Below are 26,367 nucleotides of genomic sequence, written 5' to 3' on the forward strand. Positions count from 1 at the left end.
ATGTCATAGAGGAAGTATAGTCTTTATTGTCCTTTATTAGCTTCAATTTCTTCACATCTAAAACTGGGCTAAAATAGACAGCTTTTGTTTATGGATGGAATATTTAAATAATATAGCATATTTAAAACACCTAGGAAATTTTACTGGAACTTAGTAGGATATTAATGATCAACAGATATTTTGCTTTCTCACTTCTTTATTCCAGCTTCACATATGAACATTATTTATGTATTGGATTTTCATTGCATTTAGTATTAATCTAGATCCTGAAAGTGCAGTGTAACTTCCAGGTTTACCGGAAATGGATCTGACACTTGGAAAATCTCAGAAGAGAAAGGGGGGAATAAGCCCTGTGAGATTCAAAGGCAATTTGTCCCCTTGATATTGATTTTCTTAAATCAGACAGTGGCCAAGACCCTGGAAGAAGTAATTGAACTGACAACAGGCAGGTCCATGTTATTAATAATTGAACAGCCTTAGACATTCTTGATGACTTAATTTAATGACAGAAGAGAGGTCTGCAACTGAAATGCCTGGTGATGGGGTCAGTAGGTAGGTCTCTGAGGAGAAAGGAAAACATGTTATTCCTAAGAGCTCATTTTATAGAAGAAAGCATTTTATGGTAGTCCCAAATATGAGACCTGAGAAAATAGCTTTGATTTTCTCTTTTAAGAAGAAAAAATGTTAAAGCCTTAAAAAATTACCATTATATTTATTCTTGCCCTTACTTTAGAAAATAGACTTGGTTAGAATTATAGAATTTTGGAACCTTAGTGAGTAATTCAAGGGTAGAGATAATGGACATTTTACTTATCTTTTTATTCCCTGGATTCAAATATCAAGTCTTCTGTTAATTGCATGACTTTGGACAAGTTAATTAGCCTCTCTGAGCTCAGCTTCCACATATGTAAAATGAAAATGTTAATATTTTGTATAGTTATAGAACAATATTTAAAAATTTATAAAAATGAACAAAATTCCTGGACTTAATATTATATAATACCTCACACAATAAGTGTTTGCTAAGTGAGATAATATGTAAATTTTGATGCTCCCCTCTCTTTAATTGCCTATGGATAGAAAACCCAGCATATTGTAACCTTTTGAAAATTTTCCTTTTTTTCCCAACTATTCTGGTTGCCCTTGCTCTGGTCCCCATCCTCTTTTTTTTTTTTTTTTTTTGGACTATTTCAGGAGCCACAAAGTGTCTTTTAACCCCAATTCCCTTATCTTTCCTCATCTCTCTTCTTCACCTATAGTGAAGTTGACTACTAAAACAAAAGCTAATCTCTTTTAACTAGACTATCCTTCTGGAAAGACTTTACTCATCTAGAACACTCCACTCCCCCATTTTAAAGTTGAGGACCAGAGAGGGGAAGTACTTATGCTTCTGTGAGTTGTTGCTGAGATTAGGGTTGAGCTCAGTACAACTTGCCCCAGCAGAGGATAACAAAAGGTGGCGAAAAAGAGGACATATATCCTCCAGGTCTAGTAAAAGGGGTGCTGAGCAGTTGCAGAATTTTTTAACTTCAGCTTTGCACTCAATTATTATCTTTAGTTTGGTTGAACTTCAAATGTACTACTGTTACTCTAACAATACTGTTGTTCATATCCATGTAAATTCTAGGTCATGCTGGAGAGAGGCACAGTTAATAATAATAGCTAAAACTTATGTAGCATTAATTATGTACAAAGAATGGTTCCAAACACTGTGCATATATTAACTTATTTAATTATCATCAATAATCCTAGGTACTATTATTATCTCCATTTTCCAATGAGGAAACCGAGGTATAGAAAGGTTTAGTAGCTTGGCAAAGTCACACAGTTTGAGAGTGGTAGAGTGGGATTAAAACTCAGGCTTCCAGGTTACAGAGTCTGTGCTCTTGACTATTATACTAAACTGGCACAAACACATTGTATTTCTGTGGGCACCATTTATTCTCACTATACTGGTGGCAAATAGTCCATATGGCTTCCTTTAACCCTGCTTATTGTTTCCATTCCTAATTAGCAGGAAAAGGAACTTGGATAGCATAGTCTTCTGATAAACTTTTCCCTTTCTTTCAGAGAGTCATCTTCAACATTGTTAACTTCAGTAAAACCAAGAGTCTTTATAGAGATGGAATGGCCCCTATGGTGAAATCTACTAGCAGACCCAAATGGTAAGTGACCCACAGAATGGGACCCACTTATGGCTGGAGAATTTGTCCAGATCTCAAAGTTTACATGCTGGATGGCCAGTGCTTAGTCTCACTGGCATTGACAGGAGTAAGATGAGTTTCTTGATGGCCATTGTCTGGGCTCTAGGTATGATTCTTTGAGAATGTTGGAATAGGGAACATAGTTCCATATATGGAGTGACTAGCATTCTATTATGAAGGAAGGTACAGTCTGTTACTTGGTGAACTTCCTGTCTTGTTGGTCTTTTATCATAGTATCTTTGGAAACATAATTGAAGTTGATGCTATGTTGTTTTGTTTTGTTTCCTAGCCTGAACACACATGTTGTACCAGCAGAGCACTGGGAACTACAATTTAGTAGATTTCCCTTGCTTTGCTTGGTGTTTGTGGTGTTTTTGTATAGATGCTATGTGCTTTGTGGATGTTAAAGTTATATTTGTCCCATGCTATAGAAAGGTGAAGAGAGTTTGATAAGCTTGCTTAGTAATAGTAATAATTATGGCAGTGATGATGATGATAACTGCTCTCACTTACTGAGAGCATTTGCTGTCACTATTGTCATAACAGTTTTACAAGGGAGAGCTTAAATATTCATATATTACAGATGAAAAAATAGAGGCTACGAGAGGTTAAGTACTTTCTCAAGACCATAGATAGTTAAAGGAGGAGCCTATGTCATTTTTTATTACCTCACACTACCATTCAAACCAATTAATTTTTCATTCATCCATTCATTTATTCTTTCAACAAACATTGATTGAATGCAACAAGATGAGAGTTTTTAAAGACAGAAACCAGTGTTATTCATCTATCACACAGTAGGTATTAATTGAATGCTTGTTGAACTAAACTGAATTTGTTATGAGAATTTACATGTAAAGTGCCTGGCACTTGCTAAGTGCTCAATAAATGTCATCTATTATTAATAGTATTATGTAAAACACTATACAAATGTGAGGAATTGTTAATATTATTCTAGCTTTGATCCCTGTTCAAATTTTAATGACTAGTGAGGAGATTATCTCCAAATGTCTATATTTATAGAAAACTAGCAATTCATAAATATTGAATTGTGCTTTTATCTACAAACGATACTTGGCAATTTTCTATAAATGCTGGGCTATGAAGCTCAGGTTTATGAAAGTGTAGGCATTCAATGATAATGAAAACTGTTTATTAAAAGATAAAAATATCTTCCTGGGCCTGTTTTTTGCTTTGCTGCATCAAGTCAACTATACTCCTGTTCCTGGATCTCCTTTGACAATGGGATCTGGGCAAGGGATAAGCCTTTGTTTTGACTTTCTGAATTCAGCCCAGTGGATAATAATATAGCATGTCTCTCTGCTAATAGGTATATGTGTAGATGTGTACTTCAAACCTTGCTAACAAAAGGACATCACTGTTGATCTGCTCATGAGAACCCTCAAAATAACATTGTACTTCTTTTATTAGGCTCTGTGTTAGGATCTTACCCAGCAACGGTAATCACTATTCTTTTTCCCCAACTGTTCAATGCTGGAGTCTTCTCTTTTTTCATGCTTTTAAAATCCTTAAGCCTTAATCATTTTGTTTTGTTTTGTTTTGTTTTGTTTCATATGGATTATCATTTGGGGCCTCTCTGTCAGGGCTCTTGACAAGATTTTGAAATATTAATGAGCCCTTGCATTTCTATTATAATACCTGAGGATTAAGTTAGTGCTCTTATCCAATATTGGCAGGCTCTCAAAAGCAGCCATTATCCAGTCATTGGGCTTCTCTAATAGTCTGAAAGAGTTTAAATGTTCAGAATTGAGTTTATTGTAGTTCATCAGCCCAGTAAGGCACTAAGTACCAGAGCAAATCAGGTTGTTGATATGCCTCATTTCTTGTCTTTTTTACTTTGCTATCCCCAGACTTTGGATGCAAAGCTACTCACTTCTTTCATAGCTCCCTTTCTTCAATCCAGACTGAGATATTTGTTTACTTAGTAGGATTTTATTGATTATCTTAATATGCCATGTACTATCTTAGATGTTGGGGATACAGTATGAATATGACAGAAGAGATCTGTTCTCAAAGAGAACTTTCTTTTTAGAATTTTATTAACTGATCTTTACCTGCCATAATTGTTTCTCTCTTTGCTACTGGTTTGCTCCAAGGATTCTTTCTGCCCCTTTGGTGCTTTCTGCCTAGGATTTTACTCTGTTTCTTGTGTCAGTTACCTGTACCAGAACCTGTCTTGCAATAGTCATTATTCTAAATGTTTTTAGGCCAACACAAAAAGTGTACATGACTGGCTCTCTTAATATTAGATTTTATTGGCCCTGTGGAGTGCATCACAATTTAGGATTCTAGACAACAGCCTGGCTTAAGACTGACAAATACATTATAGATCCCAGTATTAGAATAGTATTAGAAAACTAGTGTTTTCCTAATTCCAGTTTTCCCAAAACCAAGGCAACCAAACAAAAGGACACATTTCTGATACTTTTCTTACCTGCGGGCTTCACTTCCTTTAATATTTCAACCAGGCTTTGAAAAAACTCTTACTTCATAAAAAGTATTGAAAGTTCTAATTTTCCTGGATGAAATATATACCAGATTAGGAAAAGGTACTTTTCTAGGTGAAATATAACATTCTTCTTCATTTCTGTTATAGGGGTCATAACTGATGTCAAGTAAAGATGCCAGGCCTTAGTACAGGTCTGGAAATCAATTAGTTGTAGAAAGAAGATGAGCAAAAGAAGCAACTAAAAAGCCATTGTGCAAATATATGGCCACTCAAGGCTATTCGGCCTTGAAGAGATAAAGTGAGAATACCTAGCAACAAAATGGAGAAGGTTTTTTTTTGCAGTTTTTCTGCCTATTTTAGTTCACTCTAATTTTGTTTCCATATTAGACTTTTTAAGAAGTGTTAGTTGTTAGCTCAAGTTTCTGCAACCACAATTCATTAATATGTTTTAATATTGTCCAAGGCTGAGATTGCTTTTTGATAGCCACTGCAGGGAACTGGCATTAAAAGACTGCCAAAATCTGTATTCTTACCTAAGCAGAAACTAAGCCTAGGATATTTACACAAGCAGTAAGTGGTGGCATTAGCCAGAGACCCCAGGACTCCAAGTTTACTGTTCCTCCCATATTCTCTGCATGGAGAAGGTGGGAAAGGAGACACAAATAAGCAGAGAGTTACATACTGCTATGTGACCTTTGGTAGATCTGGAATAACTTTTCTGGTTGACTTGTCCGTTACAGTAGATTGAGAAGATTAGACTAAACCTTAGAGGTGGCTTCCATTTAACACAATTTTATTGAACATCTAACTTTCTACTAGGTTCTGGGGTGATTATATGAATCTGATAATATGAATAATGTGATCTGGATTATTTCTTTAAGATTTTATTTTCTAAAAATTTAAACGGAACACAAACAGAAATAAGTACAGTATAAGGAGCATTGTGCTAATAAACATTAGGGAATTATGTAAAATATGATGTGGGACTATAGAAGAGGAAGAAAACTGCATGATTAGGGCTATGGAGAGTAAAGAAGAAGCTTTGCATGTGCTTGGTACTTCACCTAGATCTCAAGGAAATGGGACGTGAACAAAATTAAGGAAATGGATTTCCAGATTGAAGATATAACATGATGAGCTATAACAACTCTTTTATAAGCTTCAGTTTCCTTACTATAAAATGCAAAATAGCTTCCTTGAGGTTTTTATAAGAAACATATGTGAAATGGATAACTTTAAAAAGCCTCAAATAGCTTATTAACTCAATTAATTCCCTGCCCATTTCTCTTCTTTTTTCCTGACTCACTCAAGACTAATTGAGTAAGCGTTATGCCTTCTCTCCCTCCCTCCTTTTCTTTTTTCCCTCCCTCCTCTCCCTGTCAATAAATCCTTACTGAATAGTTACAATGGACCAAGACTTATGCTTGGCATCAGAACAAAATAGTGGGGAGAGATATAATTCCTGTTCTGATAGAGCTCATAGTCTGCTGGGCTAGACATGAAACATATAACTACAGTAAAGTGTGATAACTGTTATAACAGGGGGAATTAAGCATGCTGTGGAAACTATTCAGCATTTAAGACTTAAGCTGCTCCAGGGATAAGAGACCTTCCTTAGGTGTGTTATGCTGAGAACTAAGACAAAAGCAGTAAGATCATAGTAGGCAGAGATATGTGTGAAGAAATAGAATGTGTTTGAAGGCCAAGTGATGAGAAAGAACATTACCTCTTTGATGAGCAAAGGCCAACATGATTGGAACATGAAATTCTTTTTTTAATTTTTAAAAAATGTTTATTTATTCTTGAGAGAGAGCATGAGCAGGGGAGGGGCAGAGAGAGAGGGAGACACAGAATATGAAGCAGGCTCCATGTTCTGAACTATCAGCACAGAGCCTGACGCAGGGCTCAAACCCACAGACTGCGAAATCATGACCTGAATTGAAGTCAGACACTTAACCGACTGAGCCACCCAGGCACCCCTGGAACCTTAAATTCTAAAGAGAAGATGACTAGAGTGGTATGTAGGAGTGAGACTGAGGTGAGCTTTGTAAGCCAAGGTGAAGAACTGGACTTGATTCTGAAGGCACTTAAAGAAATTAAGCAGGAGCACGACATGACCAGAATGGCATTTTGGAAAGTTCAGTCTTATTGCTTAGTAGAAAATATCTTAGGAAGACAGTTGTTTGGAGGTTTTTTGTAATACCTTAGGCTACAGCTGATGATGGATTAGACTGATAACAGTAACAATGAAAACAAGTGGAAGGATTTGAGGGTTAACAGAAGACTGAATCAGTTTAACCTTTTGATTGACTAGATGTGGAGATTAAAGAGAGGCAGGAGTTCTAGATGACTCCTGGGTTTTCTGGCATGTGCAACAGAAGCGGTGGTGGTGCCGTTTATGGAAGACAAAGGTTATAGGAGGAAAGACAGCTTTGGCAGATTTGGTTGGAAAAAGGAGATGGTTAGCTTGGCTTTGGAAACATTCAGCTAGAAGTTTCTGAGAGATATTCAAGTAGATATGTCAAGTAGGCAATAGGATATATTGGTAAGAGATTCAAGAGAGGAATCTTGAGATGCAAATTCAGGAGTCATCAGCCTGTAGATGATGACCAGAATGGTGGGGGCAGATGTGATGTCTGAGGGAGGTCATATGGACTAAAGAGGGAAGATTAGGACAGGCCTCTGAGAAATCCTTCAATTTAAAAGTCAGGTAGAGGATGAGAAGCTCACCAAAGAGGATAAGAGGAACTGACCAGAGGGGTGGGAAGAAAACCAAGATAGTATGGTGTCATGTAATAAAGAGGAGAGGGCTTTTCTAAAAAAGAGGAAGTGACTAACAATGCCAACTGCTACTGAAGGTCAAAGATAATTTAAGTATTGGGGCGCCTGGGTGGCTCAGTCGTCTAAGCGGCCGACTTCGGCTCAGGTCATGATCTCGCGGTCCGTGGGTTCGAGACCCGTGTCGGGCTCTGTGCTGACAGCTCAGAGCCTGGAGCCTGTTTCGGATTCTGTGTCTCCCTCTCTCTGACCCTCCCCTGTTCATGCTCTGTCTCTCCCTATCTCAAAAATAAATAAAAAAACGTTAAAAAAAATTAAAAAAAAAAGATAATTTAAGTATTAAAATGTTCAATGCTTGTAGCAATGTGGAGGTTATTAGGGGTTTTGTTGAGTGCCATTTTACTGATGTGGCAGGAGTTCAAGCCAGCTGTCTGAGATAATGAGTGAGATAAACTTCTTTAAAATGTTTGGCTATGAAGATTCAGGAAAGAGATACAAGCCCTCAGACAGACAGCAAGTAAACAGGCAGTTATAATACATATTCTTTTGAATTAAGTATAGTGATAGCTATGTACAAATAGCAATAGCTCTATATTATTCTTTTTTTTAATTTTGTTAATGTTTATTTATTTTTGAGGGAGAGACAGAGACAGAGCATGAGCAGGGGAGGGGCAGAGAGAGAGGGAGACACAGAATCCAAAGCAAGCTCCAGGCTCTGAGCTGTCAGCACAGAGCCCGATGCAGGGCTCAACTCACAAACCAGGAGATCATGGCCTGAGCCGAGGTCGGATGCTTAACCAACTGAGCCACCCAGGTGCCCCACAATCTGTATTATTCTTAATGTAATGATAATCTTTATCCTTGATATTATGAAGAAAGAAACTAAAATTTCGAAATTAATGATATATTTTCTGAAATAATGGGGCTTTACTCTATTGTTACAAAAATACTATTTTGTTTGAAAAATTGTAAATTCATGGATTAATATTTTTCAAAACAAGTAAGTCATACATTTAAAATTAAATTATATCCCCTGGCCCCCCATATACCTAATCCTCCTGCTTTATTTTTCTGTATAGCACTTATTACCATCTATCAAGCTATAATGTATTATTTATTTTGTTAGCTGTCTCTATATCTATTAGAAAGTAAGCATCATGAGAATAAGGATTTTTGTCATTTTTTTTTGTTTACTTAGGTATCCTTAGCACCTTGAACTGTGCTTGGTATATTGTACATACTCAATAAATATCTGTTAAATAAATGAATTAATACATTATTCCTCTGCTAAATCTAACAATTGTTTTTAATTTTACATATTCTTTTTTAGTTTTTGTTTCCATGAGCACATTTTCACATAGCAGCAATCTAATATCAAAAATATATACCCGTTTATATTCTGTTCCTTTTCATAATTTACTCTATTATATCTCTGTTGGCGAGCATTTAGTTTTTTTAATATGTTTTTTCTAAAGTAGATAATATTATAATAGGTAGATTTGTCAAATTATTTTTTTAGAATCAGAGAGATTCTCCTAAGGGAGAGATTACAAGATTAATTACTATAAGCTTCTGCTATACATGCTCTCAAAATATGTTCCACCAATTTAAAATGCTACTCTTGGTCTGTCTCTATCAGTTTTACTGCAATCTGGACAGCATTAAGGATTGTCATTGAATAAAAAAAACTAGTTTAGAAGCTGTAAGATGTCCATTTTGTTCTTTTTTGTTCTCATTTGAACTTGTGTCTTAAGAATATTGGCATTAGTATAGTGTCAAAACTGAGTTTCTAAAAAACAAACATAAATGCATTAAAAAGAAAAGATAAGACATTACAAACATTCTGGGAAAGGATGGAGTAGATGCACTCTTCCCTATTTCTCCCACTAAGTATAGCTAAAAGCATATACCTTATTTACGTAACAAACATAAAAGACCTGAAAGGTGGAGAGAAGAGGGAAGACTGGCTAAGTCTCTCAGGACCTGAGAAATGCTATATTGGTGAGTTCCCTGGGTTTCATTTTTGCTTCATATACTAGAATGGTTGCTTGAGAAGCCAGAAACCTAACCCGGAAATGCCAATGGTCATAGGTGAAAAACAAATCTTCCCCAAACCCTGTTCTTGCTGAACAGAAGACAAAAAAAAAAGGTGGGGGGGAGCGGTCAGCCTAGTAGGACAGAAAACTTTGAGACAATAATTGCCCACTCCAGCTGAACACCATGGTAAAAAAACTGTCCATTTCCACCCTCACCAACAAAGGAGGGGTGAGGAACCTAGACTTCCGTCTTTGTTCCAACCTTCCACCAGGTGGTGTCAGAAAAAAGTAGGGAACTGGGTATTTCATTCCTCCTAGTCAGTAATGAATCCTTTCCTCTTCTACATGATGTCAGACCACATAAGTCTGGACTTCTGCCACACACTTGAAGAAGGGATCAATAGGAGACTGCAGGGACAGAGGATAGGATAAGTGAACTTGAGGATAGAACAATAGAAGTTACTAGATCTAAACAATAGACAAAAAATTGACTAAAAAGAAAAATGAATAGAATCTCAGGGACCTACGGGACCAATAGCGTGACATTCATGTCACTAGAATTTGAGGAGTGGTGAAAAAAGTGTTTAAAATGGCTGAAATCTCCTCAAATTTGGCAAAAGATATAAACCTATAGATTCAAGAGAGTGAATGAACCCAAAACCAGAAAAAAAATGAGGGAAATCCATGCCAAGAAACATCATAATCAAACTAAGGCAAGAAAGAATCTTGAAAGCAGTGAGAGAAAGTAACACCTTACCTCATAAGGGGAAATTTTGAACACAACAGATGACATCCAAGATTATAGAGACCGAAGGGAAGTGGCACAATATTCTTCAATGTTGAAAGAAAAGAACTGTAAACTCAGAATCCAATATCCAGCAAAAAAACATTCTTCAAGAAATCTAGACATTTGGGTGAAGGAAAAACTAAGAGTATTCAACAGAAGACCCCCTAAAAGAATGGGAAAAGGAAGTTCTTGAAACAAAAATGATAGCAGAAGGACTCTTGGAATGTCAGAAAGGAAAAAAACAACACAAAGAGTAAAAATATAGGTAATACAATAAACTCCTTTAGCTCTGTGTATTCTAAATTATGTTTGATGTTTAAGCAATAATTATAACACTGATGCACAATGTTTGTGGAGGAAATATTTAACATAATATTATACGCAATAAGGTAAAGGGACTTAAAAGGAAGTAGTTTTTGCACTTCAGTCAGATTGGTATATGTCATCACCAATAGACTGTGATAAGTTATGTGTGTGTAATATCACAGAATGGTAAGGGAGAGTGGGGTCGGTGTGACCATAAAGGGGTAGCATCTGAGAACTCTTTGTGGTAATGAAATAGTTCTGTATCTTGATTGTGGTGGTGATTATATGTGATAAAATGGTGTAGAACTATACACACATGTACCAATGTAAATTTCCTGGTTTTGAAACTGTTATTCATTATTCACAACTATAGTTAGGAAAGATGCAGCCTTTGAAGGAAACTGGGTGAAGGGTACACAAGACTTCTCGGTACTATGTTTGGAAATCCATGAGAATCTATAATTATCTCAAAACAAAAAGTAAAACCTGTATTACTTATCCCACTCCTTTTACAAAAAAGCCCCCAAAGTATAAGAATATTTTGAAGAATGTCAACAAGTGCAGAAGGATCTGAAGCTTCCTAAAGATTGAATGAGGGGTATGAGAAAAACATGGGGAGGGTCTTTTTGAATGTGTAACAAAAGGAAAAACTCTAAAAAACATATTCCAGAATGAATAATGTGACCTGAGGAAATGTAGAACTAGAAATAAGGCAGTGGGGTAGGAGTAACATACACTTGAGTCTGTATTCCATCTCTGGGTCTTCTAGAAGCTCATGGAATGAATCAGGAGTAAGTCCTTTAACCTCTCTGTGCCACCATTTCTTCACACAGAGTACAGCAAAGTTGTCCAATCTAGGTGATTTTCACTCTGTGCTGCCTGAAGAGTTCTTGCATAGGGCAAGGAGAAAATTCACTGAAAATGCAGGCCATTCTCTCTTATTTCCACCAGAGCAAATGTGCTTTTGTCTGTTTCACTTCTCAGTTATCTGAATCAAATTTTATTTTAAAAAACAGATATACTGATATTCCTCACCACTCTATATAAAATACAGATTATTATCCACGCTGTTTCAGATGGGGAAATAAAAACTGCAAGATATATGACTTGTCACAAATCATACAGCAAGTAAATGCATAGCAGAGCCTGGAGCCCACTTGGGAATGACTTGTCTACCTATCACTTTCCTCACTGCTGACGCATTGCCTTCAAATAAAAGTTGAAAACTTTGAGCTTGGTAACAATTTCTAACCATTTCCTTTAGTTTTATAAAGTGCATCCTACCAATAAGACCAGTGCAACAGGGGGGCTCTCAGTGTGTGCTGAGTTCGAGAGCTGCCTCAGTAGAAGGAGGATGGCCATCTGTCACGAGACAGTGGGGGGGATTCCTGCACTGGGAGGGAGGGTGGACCATCCCTATCACTGTCAGCATTCCCAGTCAAATTAGAGGGCATGCTGGGAAAGCACTGTAGTTATTATAATTGTTTAACCTCAAAACTCAAATGGAAGGGAGCACAGAAAGGAAGAAAGAAAGGATTCATGCAGGGTGCCTGGGTGGCTCAGTCAGTTAAGCATCCGAATTCTGGTCGGGTCATGCTGACGTCTCAAAGCCTGGAGTCTACTTCGGATTCCGTCCCTATGTCTCTCTGCCCTTCCTCTGCTCACACCCTGTCTCTCTCTCTTTCTCTCTCAAAAATAAATAAACATTTTTAACAATAAAAAAAAGAAAGGATATATGATACAATCCCAGTCATGGGATGGTGAGACAAATGAGGAAATGAGTGAGGGGCAGAGAATTTGCTGGTTAATGAACCTAAAAGTGGTGACTTCCAAGATCTCTCCATATTCAAACTGGACTAAAATATTATGATTCCAGTCTCCTTGTAGGGAGTCCAGTTCAATTGAATTCAAGTTTAGTGTATATCTTTCTGCCATAAACAGCTTTCAGACATTGTACTAGGTGCTTTGATTCTCTTGGAACCTTGGGAAGGGTATCTGTCACTTTCCCAATTTTACAGATGAGCATATGATACCAAGGCTCAGGGTGATGAAGTAACTTGCCTAGATAGTTTAGGAGAGTTAGAAAATGACAGAGCTTATATTTGAATGTAGAGTTGCTCATTTTAATCTTAATCCTTTTTCCTGTTATAGTATAGTACTGGTTAATAGCTTAAGCTTTGGAGTGGAGAATTTAACTTAGCTCTGTCGTGTTTGTCGTGAGGAGGATAAGTGACTCACTCAAGATCATACAGCAAGTAAGTGCAGAGCAGAGCCTCTTACAGCAAGTAAGTGCAGAGTCCTCATGGGACTGACTGGCAGGCCCATCACTTTCTTCTCTGCTGCCATACTACCTCCTTTTCCTTTTACTCCAGGTAAAGGGGCTGAAATGTAACAACATGGTGCCGGAAAAGAAAAAAAAAAAACAACATTGGCTTTGTGATCAAACATGAATTCAGATCTTACCTCCTGCTTTTGTATAGCACAAATAGTGGCTACCGTTAATTAACCTCAAATAATGCACTCACTGTGCTAATGTGCTGCATGATTTCTCTCTAATCACACAGGCCAGGACATGAGTGAGGAAACCTTGTGTTTGTGACATGTGGTGCCAACATCTCAGAAGGAAGTAGTCTTGGTGATCACCTAGCCCAAAGCCCTTATTTTGCACAGGAAGAAACTAAAGTACAGAGAAGTATTTGTCTAAAGACTCCACTGTTCTGCAAGAATTATTATTGAACCCACTCTGTCTAACTCTTTGGTCATAACATGAAACAGTGTGCAAAACACTTTATTTGTTAGAAAATGATTTTGCATCATGATATCCTCATAATAGCTCTAGGAGACAGTGAAAGTCAGAGATTATCACTTCCAGGTGAAGAAAATAAGGCACATAAAGGATCACACAACTAGTCAGAGGAAGAGTCAAGAAGCTGTCCCAAATCTATGAGACCTGTAGCCATACTGTTTCTTATTTTATTTCATTCTATCCTATCCTATCCTATCCTATCCTATCCTATCCTATTCTAATTTTGTCATCATGATAAATGTACTCTTAAATCTCCATCACCTATTTCACCCATCCCCACATCTACCTCCCCTCTTGTAACCATGAGATTATTCTCTATCATAAAGATTCAGCTTCTTGATGTATCTCTCTCTTTTTCCATTGCTCATTTGTTTCTTAAATTCCACATACGAGTGAAATCATGATACTTGTCTTTCTTTGAACTTATTTCACATAGTATTATTATACTCTCTATCTCTATCCATGTTGTTGCAAATGGCAAGATTTCATTCCTTTTTATGGCTTAATAAAATTCCATTGTATATATACCACATTTTGTTTATCTATTCATGTGTCCATGGACACTTGTACTGCTTCTGAGTTTGGCTATTGTAAATAATGCTGCCATAAACATAGGGGTGTGTGCATCTCTTTGAATCAATGTTTTTGTATTTTTTGAGTAAATACCCAGTAGTGTGATTACTGAATCATAGAGTAGTTTTATTTTTCAGCTTTTTTAGGAACCTCCAAACTGTTTTCCACAGTGGCTGCACCAGTTTGCCTTCCAACCAACAGTCCATGAGGACTATTTCTCCACATCCCTGCCAATATTTGTTGTTTCTTGAGTTTTTGATTTTAGCTTTTGGTCTTTTTTTTTTCTTTTCCTTTTTTTTTTGGCAGGGGAGAGATTGTGTGCAAGCAGGGGAGGGAAAAAGAGAGGGAGAGAGTCTTAAGCAGGCTCACACCCAGCATGGAGCCCAATGCAGGGTCAATCTCATGACCCTGAGACCATGACCTGAGCTGAAATCAAGAGTCAGTTGTTTAACTGACTGAGCCACCCTAGGCTCGCTGATTCTAGCCATTCTGAATGGTGTGAAGTGATAACTCATTGTGCTTTTGATTTGAATTTCCCTGATGATGAGTGGTGTTGAGTATTTTTTCTTGTGTCTGTTTGCCACCTGGATGTATAAGCCTTTATCTTGATGAAGTCCTAATACTTCATTTTTGCTTTTGTTTCCCTTGCCTCCAGAGACATGTCTAGTAAGTAGTTGTTATGGCCAATGTCAAAGAGGCTGTTCTCCTCTAGGATTTTGATGGTCTCCTGTATCACATTTAGGTCTTTCATCCACTTTGAATTTATATTTGTGTGGTTTAAGAAAGTGGTCCAGGTTCATTCTTCTGCATGTTGCTGTCCAGTTTTCCCAACACCATTTGTTGCAGAAGCTATCATTTTTCCATTGGATATTCCTTCCTGCTTTGTCAAAGATTAGTTGGTCATATATTTGTGGGTGCATTTCTGGGTTCTCTATTCTGTTCCATTGATCTGAGTGTCTGTTTTTGTGCCAGTACCATTCTGTCTTGATGATTATAGCTTTGTAATACAGCTTGAAGTCCATTTCTACAGAAATGAAGACTCAGGGAGGCAACTCTAAGGACAGAACAGAGAAATGACTGTGTGTTAACATTGGGGAGATAAAACCAAAGGCCACAAAAGCAAATTGGCTTAATACACTAATACTCTAGTTTTATCATTAATTTTAATGTTATTACCAATTACCCTTGAACATTTTCTTACAAGATAATAATTGAGGGCTATGTTTGCATTTAGGTTAAATTTCAAAGTGATTCCTTTTGCCTAAGAAAACCTGAACATTTACATGGAAACTTTAAATGGCATTATATTTAAATGTCCATGTAGTTTAGTAGTTTAAGAGTTGGAAAATGTAGTAGAAAGAGATCAGGAATGGGAATCTAAAAATCTGAGTCCTAGCCCTGTCAATACTGTTTTGAGATTTAAACAATCAGAAAATATACATAATATTGAAAAATATGTGTGTACAAAGGTGTTCATTATAGTGTGGTTGATAATAACAGCAAGTCAAATCAGCCTAAATGTGCAAACCCAATATTAGTAAATTATAGTGAGCAACTTGATGCAATATTATATAGACATTAAAAATAGCTTTCAGTCATTTGTAATAATTCAGAAAAATGCTGATCTTGTATAAAGCAAAGGTAGGGTGGAATACTGTATATAATTATTATAATAGTAGGAAACCTACTCATATATTAAATACACACACATACAATACTTTTAACTAGTGTCTTTGGATGGTAGGATTATAGTAGATTTTTATTTCTTTAGGGTTTTAAAAATACTTTTAAAATTCTATAATTTTATACTTGTGAAAAGACAATATTTATTAAAAATAAAATAGGGGCATGTGGGTGGCTCAGTCAGTTAATGTCTGACTCTTGATCTTGGCTCAGGTCATGATCTCACAGTTTGTGAGTTTGAGTCCCACACTGGGCTCTGTGCTGACAATGGAGGGTCTGCTTGGGAATTTCTCTCTCTGACCCTCGTCAGCTCTCTTGCTCTCTCTCAAAGTAAATAAACATTTAATTAAAAAATAAATTAAATAAAAACAAAATAATAATTTAAGTAATGTTAAAAATTACTTGTAATGTAACTTCAGGTGGATAACATCATTTTTCCTCATCATTCATAATAAAGTAGATAGGGCACCCAAGTGGCTCAGTTGATTAAGTGTCTGACTCTTGATTTTGGCTCGGGTCATGATCCCACAGTTTGTGAGATCAAGCCCCATATCTGGCTCCATGCTGACAGCATGGAGCCTGCTTGGGATTCTCTCTCTCTTTTCTCTCTGCCCCTTCCCCAGCACATGCTCTCTCGCTCTCTCTCTCTCTCTCTCTCTCTCTCAAAATAAATAAATAAATACTTAAAAATAAATAAAACAGATATAGTGTACTCTATCCTTTTGACCTTCCAGGGCATTATTGATATCAGTAGAGACATTGTGAGTGGGAGAGTGAAAGGTATTTGGAAAGATAGGTTGTGTCCAAAAGTCAAAAAATTCTTAGATGAGACAGATTGACATACAACCATATCAGTCACCTGTGGAAGTGGCTTGCTAGAGCTTTACCTATTAGCTTGCAGTAGCTGATTATTAACCTTTCAGCAATTTTGTAAGTTGATTTTTAAATCATTGGTAGCTTGAAATCATCATGCATTTATATCATGGAAATTGGATAAGGCCTTTATATGGCCTTAGGTCAGAAATTCAGGTAAGTTTCTTATAAAACTTACTATAAACTTACACTATGAAAGAACACATGGAGGAAATCTCTGTGAATAAAACTAAAGATCTCTCAACTCTCTCATCATAGAGGGTCTCTTTTTCAGGACTCATAACCCAGGCCTCAGGGAATTAGACCTCCTAAAGATCCCAAGGGAGATTTGCCAGAGGGTACTGAGAAATGCCACAAGCAGCTAGGACTGACATCTGCTACATCTGGGGAGGTAATGTTTACATCTCAAATTGACATCAGCACCTCTTGAATGTGTGAAAGCCTGAAGAAATGAATCGGAACATGTAGATTCCCGTATTCACAGGACTATATCTCTTTCAGGGTCTCAAAGGGAAACAGATGGTACACCCAAAATAGGAATGATCTGAGGAAAGTTTATTTATAAAGAGCCATTATATTAGGGATGGATGGCGTGTAGAACCAGAAATGATGTACAAGAACCTGGGGCTAGTAATTAATATAAGACTGTGACCACCCTTAGAGAAAAGAAAGGTTATTGGAACTTGGGAAGAGAGAGTTGTGTAGAGTAGGCTGCTTTGACAGTAGTTGACCTTCTAGCAAGAGACACAGCCAACCTGAGATAACTTCTCAGGAAAGGATCCCAGGACATAAATACTCTAACCTCTCCCTCCTTCCTGCCTCTGATCTCTTGCATTGGAAGACCTAAACATAAGCCAGATACACAGATATGGTTGATGTAATGCATAGGGGTCAGCCATCTTGGGCAGGGAAAAGGGTGGAAAGCAGTCACAGAGGGGCAAATGGACTATTTCCAGTACAGTTTACTGTTAAACGTCTGACTTCCGCTCAGGTCATGATCTCGTGGTCATGGGTTTGAGCTCCTCATTGGGCTCTGTGCTGACAGCTCAGAGCCTGTAGCCTGCTTCAGATTCGTGTCCCCCTCTCTGTCTCTGCCCCTCCCCCATCAGCGCTCTGTCTCTCTCAGTCTCTCAAAAATAAATGAATGTTAATTTTTTTTATTTAAAAAAAGAATGACTCAACCATATCATCTTCTGAGCTCCTGCCATGTACTAGCCATCTTGCACTTTTCATGTACTCCAAAGGAATATGGTCCACTCTCCTATACATTGCATTTTTTCCTTCCACTAAGAATGTCTCACCCCCTTTCTCTACTTATAGAAATCTTTCATATCAATTTGTTTTTAATACTTCACACTTTGCACATGTTCCTTCTGGGCCTGGCATATTCTTCCTTCTTTCCTTTCCTTCTACTTTTCCTAGATAATTCATTCCCACATATGCACTAGGGCTCAACTTAGATGCATTTCTTTGGGGGAAAACTTCTATCACTGGAATCACTAAGATGAGATTAAGCATTCCTATACTCCCAGAGTTTCCTCCTACTAGATACTGTGTCATATATTCATATGTATTTCACTTCCTTCCCCTATAAAATTATAAGCTGCTTGAAGGCATGACAAGTTTATTATGTCACAGTGTCTATATATATTAGGGTAGGCCAACTTTTGTATTAGATTGACCATAAAATATCTAATGGATTGAGCAAATACAATCCATTTTCTTCATCTTGAACAAATAGGGCATCTTTTAACCGTATAGTTATTCAGGGACCCAAGCTGACTGTTATCTTTCTTTTTTCTTTTTTTTTTTCTTTTTTTGCCAAGGTATCTAACATACAGTGTATACAGTGTAGTCTTGGCTTTGGGAATAGATCCCCATGATTCTTCACTTACATACAGTACCCAGTGCTCATCCCAATAAGTGCCTTCCTCAATGCCCATCACCTATCCCCCCCCCCCCAATCCCTCACCCTCATCAACCCTCAGTTTCTTCTTTGTATTTAAGGGTTCAATGCTTAGCTTCTAGGGTTACCTGGGCATCATTTCCATTCCAGCTAGCTGGATGAGGAAAGATTAGAAAAGTCGATGTGGCAGCTTCCAATTAGCAGTCCTAAAAACAGCTCATATTACTTTCAGTCAAATTCCACTGACTAAATCATAATTTAATGGCCTCATCTAAGTATAAAATGTCTAACTCTGTGTGCAGGAATAAGTAGAGAGCATGGATTTTGCTAGTTAGCTGGCAGTCAGCTGTACTCCCCCAAATAGGTACTCAAATATTTATTAAATTATTGAATGAATTCATCCTTAATTGTGCATATCACATACATTAAGACTTCTCTGATTTTATAAAGAAAATATTTGTGTTTGCATCATTTTTGTGGCACTCATTTTCCTCTACCTAAATTATGTTTATTTACACATATTTTGCCTGACACCAAAAATTAAAGATTCCTTGAGGGCAGTGTGATGCAGTGAGGTCTAGTGAGGCCTGTTTGAGTCTAGATCTGCCAGTTTTTACATATGTGATCAATTTTCTTGGCTCTCTGAGCCTCGGTTGTTGTTATTGATATTCATGGCCTGGCTTACTTCTTTGGGCCTCTACTAATCTTTTTTGGTTATGAATAAATATCTTGAATTTCCTTTCAGTTAATGTTAACTGACAAAAATTGCAATTACATCAGATTGGATTTATTTGAGGCCATGTGTTTACCTTTTAGGATAATTAAGTGATTGGATCAGGAAGAAAGACCACGGATTTCCAGGGCCATTTTTTTCCTCTGTGATTAATGAAGTTAAAATATGAGCTGACACTTAGCTGCTGCTCTACTGAATTTGGGGATTCATACTCATTATTACAAAAAAAATAGAGATATATCCAAGGATTTGTTTTTAAGGATGTTCATGGCAGTGTTCATTATAATTGAAAGAAATTGTAAATTATCTAGCTACTCATCAGCAGAGATTAGTTAAACGTATTTGTCATATCATAGGATAAAATCATTGAAAATCATGTTGCAAAAGAGTATTTTATGTATGTACATCTATGTACTAAAATATTCATAGTGGTTTATCTGGATATTTTGAGTGTTTTCTTTCTTTTTTTAGTTTCCATTTGTTGTTTTCCAAATGTTTAAAAATGAATATAATTGATTTATTATTTTATTATTTTATTTTATTAAATTTTTATAATTAACAAAACAAAAATTATTACAATAGTCCCTCAGACTTCCTATAGGCCTCTTTTTGTAGGTCATATTCTTCTTAAGACCAAGGTTGCTCAGATTATTAATGTTGGGCAAATCCTCAAATTAGGATTTATAATATTGTGTCAGCTAGATCTGAATCTGGTCATTTTATTTTAATAGCAGACTTATTAAAATAGAATTCTCATGCCATACAGTTTACTTATTTAAACTGTACAATTCAATGATTTTTAGTATATTTTGAGTTGTGTAACCATCATTGTGATCAATTTTAGAATATTTCATCATTCCCCCAAATAAAAACCTGTACCCACTAGTTGCCACTCTTCTTTCTCCAGCTCCCAGCCCTAGGCAACCACTAATGTACTCTTCATCTCTATATTATGAACATTTCATATAAATATAATTATACAATGTGTGGTTTTTGTGACTCATTTAATGTAATGTTTTCAAGGTTCATCCATATTATAGCATGTATTAGTACTGAATATTCTTTATAGCTGAATAGCATTCCATTATATGGATATATATTATATTTTATTTAGTCATTTATTGGATGATGAACATTTAGGTTATTTCCATGTTTTGGAAATTTTTGTATTATGATTAATACTGCTATGATTATTTGTATACAACCTTTTTGTGTAAACAAATCTTTTCATTTATCTAGGATATATAACTTGAGTGGAATTACTATGTTTTATGGTAGCTCTGTTTAGATTTTTAAGAAACTGCCAGACTGTCCCAAAGTCTCTATATCATTTTACATTCCCACCATTGTATGCAATGTATGAAATCCTATCTCTTTTTATTTCTCCTCTTTTGTTTTCCCATGTAGTATGTGTGTGTATATGTGATTGTGTAACTGCACATGTGTATCTCTTTTGCATCAGAGTCAGGACTGGTGAAACTGTTGAGGCACTGTATTTTCCACCCCTCCCAGTGTAAGATTTCTGCTGTCCCGAGACAGATTTTCTCTGGTAGCAGCCTGCATCCAATCCTGTGGCCTGGCAGCCACCAACAATGCAAATGTGTTGGTGGCCCCCGGATTTCCAAGCTTTGGGAAAGACAGTATCTCCTGTGCCTTCCAGGAACTGCCAGGCAAAGTGGTCTGTAATGGGGTCCAGCCTTAGAATTCAGGCTGCCAATTGTCTCTTAAAGTGGTTATTAAACTTAATTATCATGGAGGATTTTAAAAGAAAGACCAACTCTTGCCCCCGCAATGCCCCTTTGCTTCTTGATTCCTCTCTCTTGAATCAACTTCTAAAAATCAGTTTGTGCCACTTACTTTGTTAGGTGATTAAGCAATTTATGTAACTTTTCTGAGCCTCTGCTTCCTCAGACATAAAATGGATCTACTAATATACATCTTACAATGTTGTTGTGAGAATTAAATCTTTGTGACCCCTCAAAATATTGTAGCTATAAGAATTATTGATTGAATTCTCTCTTTTTTTCATAAAAATCCTATATCATCTCTAGAACTTCATGCTTTTCCATGAAAGTTTGCTTTTGTGGTCAGGTCTGTATTTTCAACACATCCCAGAAGTCTTTATTTGATATAAGAACACATCCCAGAAGTCTTTATTTGATATAAGCAGAATACTTACTGTTTGGCTTATGATCAAGTATATCAGAAACAATAAAATGATTTAACTTGAACCCAGATGTAGTTTAACATAAAGGAGTTGGGGGGGGGGGGGAAGGGAAAATTGTCTCTACTCACAAAATACCACATTATAAAACCCTAGACATTTAAAGAAGATATAACTGAAATAGAAGGGATTACCACCCACTCACTCTGGTAAGAAGAAAAGGAACAATTAAAATGAATATATTAGGGAGAATATTATTTTTATTTCAATATTTCCATTATATTTCCTCCAGTTACATGCTGAATAGAATTCCTTAACGCAACTGAAATCCCAAGATAGAGTCTTTAAAAGAGTTAATCGTGGAAGATAAAGGCAGCTCTCTTTTGCTGGGTGGAAGGCAGGTTTTCCTGACAAAAACAAAGATGAGACATTAAATGCGGGGGGAGGTATGTGGTTCTGAGTGAATCAACAGTGATAAAGTCCCTAGAGACTCTACCCTTTGTCAAACTTCCCTTTTTAAACTGGATAGTATAAAAAGACTCTTTAAACACTGCTTCTCAAGAGGGCATGTGGGTGTGTGTAGAGGGATGGTTGGGGAGTGGGGGAAGGAGAGAAGAAAGTAGCATCTTTAAAATCCTTACTAGAAATCATAGAATTGCAGAGTTTGAAGAGACCTTTAAGATCACCTCGTCCTAACTCTCAGCGAACAGTGATAAAAATAAGGCTCAAGGAGGAGAAATTATTTTCCTAGACACATGTAGCAAGCTGGACAGAACCATGTCTGGAACTCGGGTCTCCCCTTGGGCCAGAGCCAGACTCCTAAGCTGAACAGATAGCGCAGTAACTTTAGTCCTGTGACTGAAAGGGGTCTGAAGAAAGTTGCAGGTGTAAACACAGGCTTTATCTATGTGGCTCTGGACAAATAGCTTAATGCCTCTATGCCTCAATTTCTACATCTATAAAGGATGATTATGCCCAACTTTTCATGAAATTATTAGGATTATGTGAGAGAAGGCGGGTGAGTCACACAGTGTATGACTGGCATCCCCTTTCTCTACCTATTCCCTTTTAGCTTAGATTTTACCCTTTGCCATGGCCAGGACTGGCTAGTTTTCCAGAGCCTCTCAGCCTATTCACGGCCCTAGTCCTCTCTGGCCTAGTGCTGAAAGTGCCAGCCACAGGCTGTGCTAAGTCACCTCCCATAGCTGGTTGCTCACTTGGTCCTGCTAAGCACATTTGTATCCCTGCTACAACTCAAGCAGTCTCCAAAGGTCAGGACCCAAATACTGACAAGTCCTTTTGTGAATTTAATCAAGGAATTCAGATGCTTGTTCTGATTAGTGGAATTTTATAGATGGCTGACTCCCACTGACCATGCCATCCACCCCAGTTGCTAAGACTATTTCTAGAAAAGAACACTTGCTGAGAAATGTGCCTGCAACCTGAGTGGTTCTTACTCTGTTTGCTCCCAGTTGTCTCTTTAAAAAGAACCATGTGCAAATAAATGGTTTTTCTAGACCAGGTTGGCAACCTTTTGAAAGTGGCTTGTGCTATTTCTTTTCTTCCTCTCTCCTACTCTTTTCTGTTCTCCCTTTCTAACTTCTTCTCTGTGTTTAGTGAAAAGATAATGAAGGCAAAGATTTTGACTAGATACTGGAGTCATTGAATAAGTCACAATACCTATAATTTACAGTCTAATAAAAATCTATTATATATCTAGATAAGTGATATATACAGGATGCTAGGGAAATTAAAAGGAGGGTGACCAATTCTGTATCAGCTGTTAGGGAAAACTTTCCTGAAAAGGTGACATTTGAGTAGAGTGTTAAAGAAGTTGAAATTTGTTAGTTTAGTGAGCTTTGTAAATGGGTGTCTGGGCAAAAGGAAGGGTAGTGCAAAGGCATGGGAGAGTATGCTATGTTTGGGAAATAATGAGCAATTTGGGCTGGCGGGAATACTGTGTGCTGAGAATGGGAAAGATGAGCAGAGCTGGAGTCCTGTGGAAGGTAATAAGGCTGGAGAATTAGGTTAGGAACAGATTGTTGACTGTGAGCTTCTTACGGTAGAAACTATATTGTCTTCTTTCTGTGCCAGAAACACAGTAGATGGCCTGTGAATGTTGTTGAACTGGTCTGAGCCACCACTATCTTTCTTCTGAATTAGCGCAGTGACCTCCTACTGACTTTCTGCTTTTGCCCTGGTACCCCCTATAGCTGATTCTCTACAAAGCCACTGGAGCAGTCTTTTCAAAACACAAGTCAGATCATGTCACACCTCTCTGTTTCTTTTACTGTTTCATTTCTTACTGTTTATCCCTTGCTCAGTGTGATCCAGCTGCAGTGGTCTCCCTGCTATTCCTCGGACATGCCAGACGTACTTGTGTGTGTGTGGGGGGGGGGGGGGGTGAATGAATGAGTAAATGTTTACTATGTGCCCTGTGACTTTTGAGTCAAATGGGGAAAATCTGACAAACTATCAAATTCCATCAACAATTCAAAATGCACCCAGAAGTTCCTCTCCTACTTCCTTCGTTTTTGGCATGGTGGGGGGAGTGACTCAATTTTCAAGACACAGCACAGAATAATGGCTGAGTCTGAAAATATAGCCTGCCTATAGTTGAATACTGGTTGAGCGAGTATGTAAGCCAGTGTTGTTTTAACTGAAGGCCCTTCCTCTTTCCACATTGCTTCTCCTTTTTGTTTATTTATTTATTTATTTATTTATTTATTTATTTATTTATTTATATTTTTTCTCATCTTTTTTTTAATTTTTTAAAATTTTTTTCAATATATGAAGTTTATTGTCAAACTGGTTTCCATACAACACCCAGTGCTCATCCCAAAAGGTGCCCTCCTCAATGCCCATCACCCACCCTCCCCTCCCTCCCACCCCCCATTAACCCTCAGTTTGTTCTCAGTTTTTAACAGTCTCTTATGCTTTGGCTCTCTTCCACTCTAACCTCTTTTTTTTTTTCCTTCCCCTCCCCCATGGGTTTCTGTTAAGTTTCTCAGGATCCACATAAGAGTGAAACCATATGGTATCTGTCTTTCTCTGTATGGCTTATTTCACTTAGCATAACACTCTCCAGTTCCATCCATGTTGCTACAGAGGGCCATATTTCATTCTTTCTCATTGCCATGTAGTACTCCATTGTGTATATAAACCACAATTTCTTTATCCATTCATCAGTTGATGGACATTTAGGCTCTTTCCATAATTTGGCTATTGTTGAGAGTGCTGCTATAAACATTGGGGTACAGGTGCCCCTATGCATCAGTACTCCTGTATCCCTTGGGTAAATTCCTAGCAGTGCTATTGCTGGGTCATAGGGTAGGTCTATTTTTAATTTTTTGAGGAACCTCCACACTGTTTTCCAGAGTGGCTGCACCAATTTGCATTCCCACCAACAGTGCAAGAGGGTTCCCGTTTCTCCACATCCTCTCCAGCGTCTATAGTCTCCTGATTTGTTCATTTTGGCCACTCTGACTGGCGTGAGGTGATATCTGAGTGTGGTTTTGATTTGTTTTTCCCTGATGAGGAGCGACGTTGAGCATCTTTTCATGTGCCTGTTGGCCATCCGGATGTCTTCTTTAGAGAAGTGTCTATTCATGTTTTCTGCCCATTTCTTCACTGAGTTATTTGTTTTTCAGGTGTGGAGTTTGGTGAGCTCTTTATAGATTTTGGATACTAGCCCTTTGTCTGATATGTCATTTGCAAATATCTTTTCCCATTCCGTTGGTTGCCTTTTAGTTTGGTTGTTTGGTTGTTTCCTTTGCTGTGCAGAAGCTTTTTATCTTCATAAGGTCCCAGTAGTTCATTTTTGCTTTTAATTCCCTTGCCTTTGGGGATGTGTCAAGTAAGAAATTGCTACGGCTGAGGTCAGAGAGGTCTTTTCCTGCTTTCTCCTCTAGGGTTTTGATGGTTTCCTGTCTCACGATCAGGTCCTTTATCCATTTTGAGTTTATTTTTGTGAATGGTGTGAGAAAGTGGTCTAGTTTCAACCTTCTGCATGTTGCTGTCCAGTTCTCCCAGCGCCATTTGTTAAAGAGACTGTCTTTTTTCCATTGGATGTTCTTTCCTGCTTTGTCAAAGATTAGTTGGCCATACGTTTGTGGGTCTAGTTCTGAGATTTTTATTCTATTCCATTGGTCTATGTGTCTGTTTTTGTGCCAATACCATGCTGTCTTGATGATGACAGCTTTGTAGTAGAGGCTAAAGTCTGGGATTGTGATGCCTCCTGCTTTGGTCTTCTTCTTCAAAATTACTTTGGCTATTCAGGGCCTTTTGGGTTCCATATGAATTTTAGGATTGCTTATTCTAGTTTCGAGAAGAATGCTGGTGCAATTTTGATTGGGATCTCATTGAATGTGTAGATAGCTTTGGGTAGTATTGACATTTTGACAATATTTATTCTTCCAATCCATGAGCAAGGAATGTTTTTCCATTTGTTTATATCTTCTTCAATTTCCTTCAGAAGCTTTCTATACTTTTCAGCATACAGATCTTGTACATCTTTGGTTAGATTTATCCCTAGGTATTTTATGCTTCTTGGTGCAATTGTGAATGGGACCAGTTTCTTTATTTGTCTTTCTGTTGCTTCATTATTAGTGTATAAGAATGCAACTGATTTCTGTACATTGATCTTGTATCCTGCAACTTTGCTAAATTCATGTATCAGTTCTAGCAGACTTCTGGTGGAGTCTATCGGATTTTCCATGTATAATATCATGTCATCTGCAAAAAGCGAAAGCTTAACTTCATCTTTGCCAATTTTGATGCCTTTGATTTCCTTTTGTTGTCTGATTGCTGATGCTAGCACTTCCAACACTATGTTAAACAACAGCGGTGAGAGTGGACATCCCTGTCGTGTTCCTGATCTCAGGGAAAAAGCTCTGTTTTTCCCCATTGAGGATGATGTTAGCTGTGGGCTTTTCATAAATGGCTTTTATGATGTTTAAGTATTTTCCTTCTATCCCGACTTTCTCAAGCGTTTTTATTAAGAAAGATTGCTGAATTTTGTCAAAGGCCTTTTCTGCATCGATTGACAG

General features: G+C 37.3%; 1 protein-coding gene across 8 annotated transcripts in view; it reads left to right on the forward strand.

Annotated features, from left to right (window-relative positions):
* LOC132670999 (BEN domain-containing protein 5) overlaps positions 1–26,367 on the forward strand; it is a 1,465,258-nt gene that overhangs the window by 744,484 nt on the left and 694,407 nt on the right. For all 8 annotated transcript variants that reach the window (XR_009606944.2, XM_060621418.2, XM_060621420.3 and 5 more), the window contains one exon: positions 2,071–2,165. Coding sequence is in view for 7 of the 8 variants with exons in the window: in XM_060621418.2 (XP_060477401.1) it covers positions 2,071–2,165 (95 nt within the window). In the remaining variant the exon portion in view is untranslated. The remainder of the gene's footprint in view (positions 1–2,070; positions 2,166–26,367) is intronic.

This window comes from Panthera onca, chromosome C1 (genome assembly GCF_046562875.1).
Source record: "Panthera onca isolate mPanOnc1 chromosome C1, mPanOnc1 haplotype 2, whole genome shotgun sequence".
NCBI lineage: Eukaryota > Metazoa > Chordata > Mammalia > Carnivora > Felidae > Panthera > Panthera onca.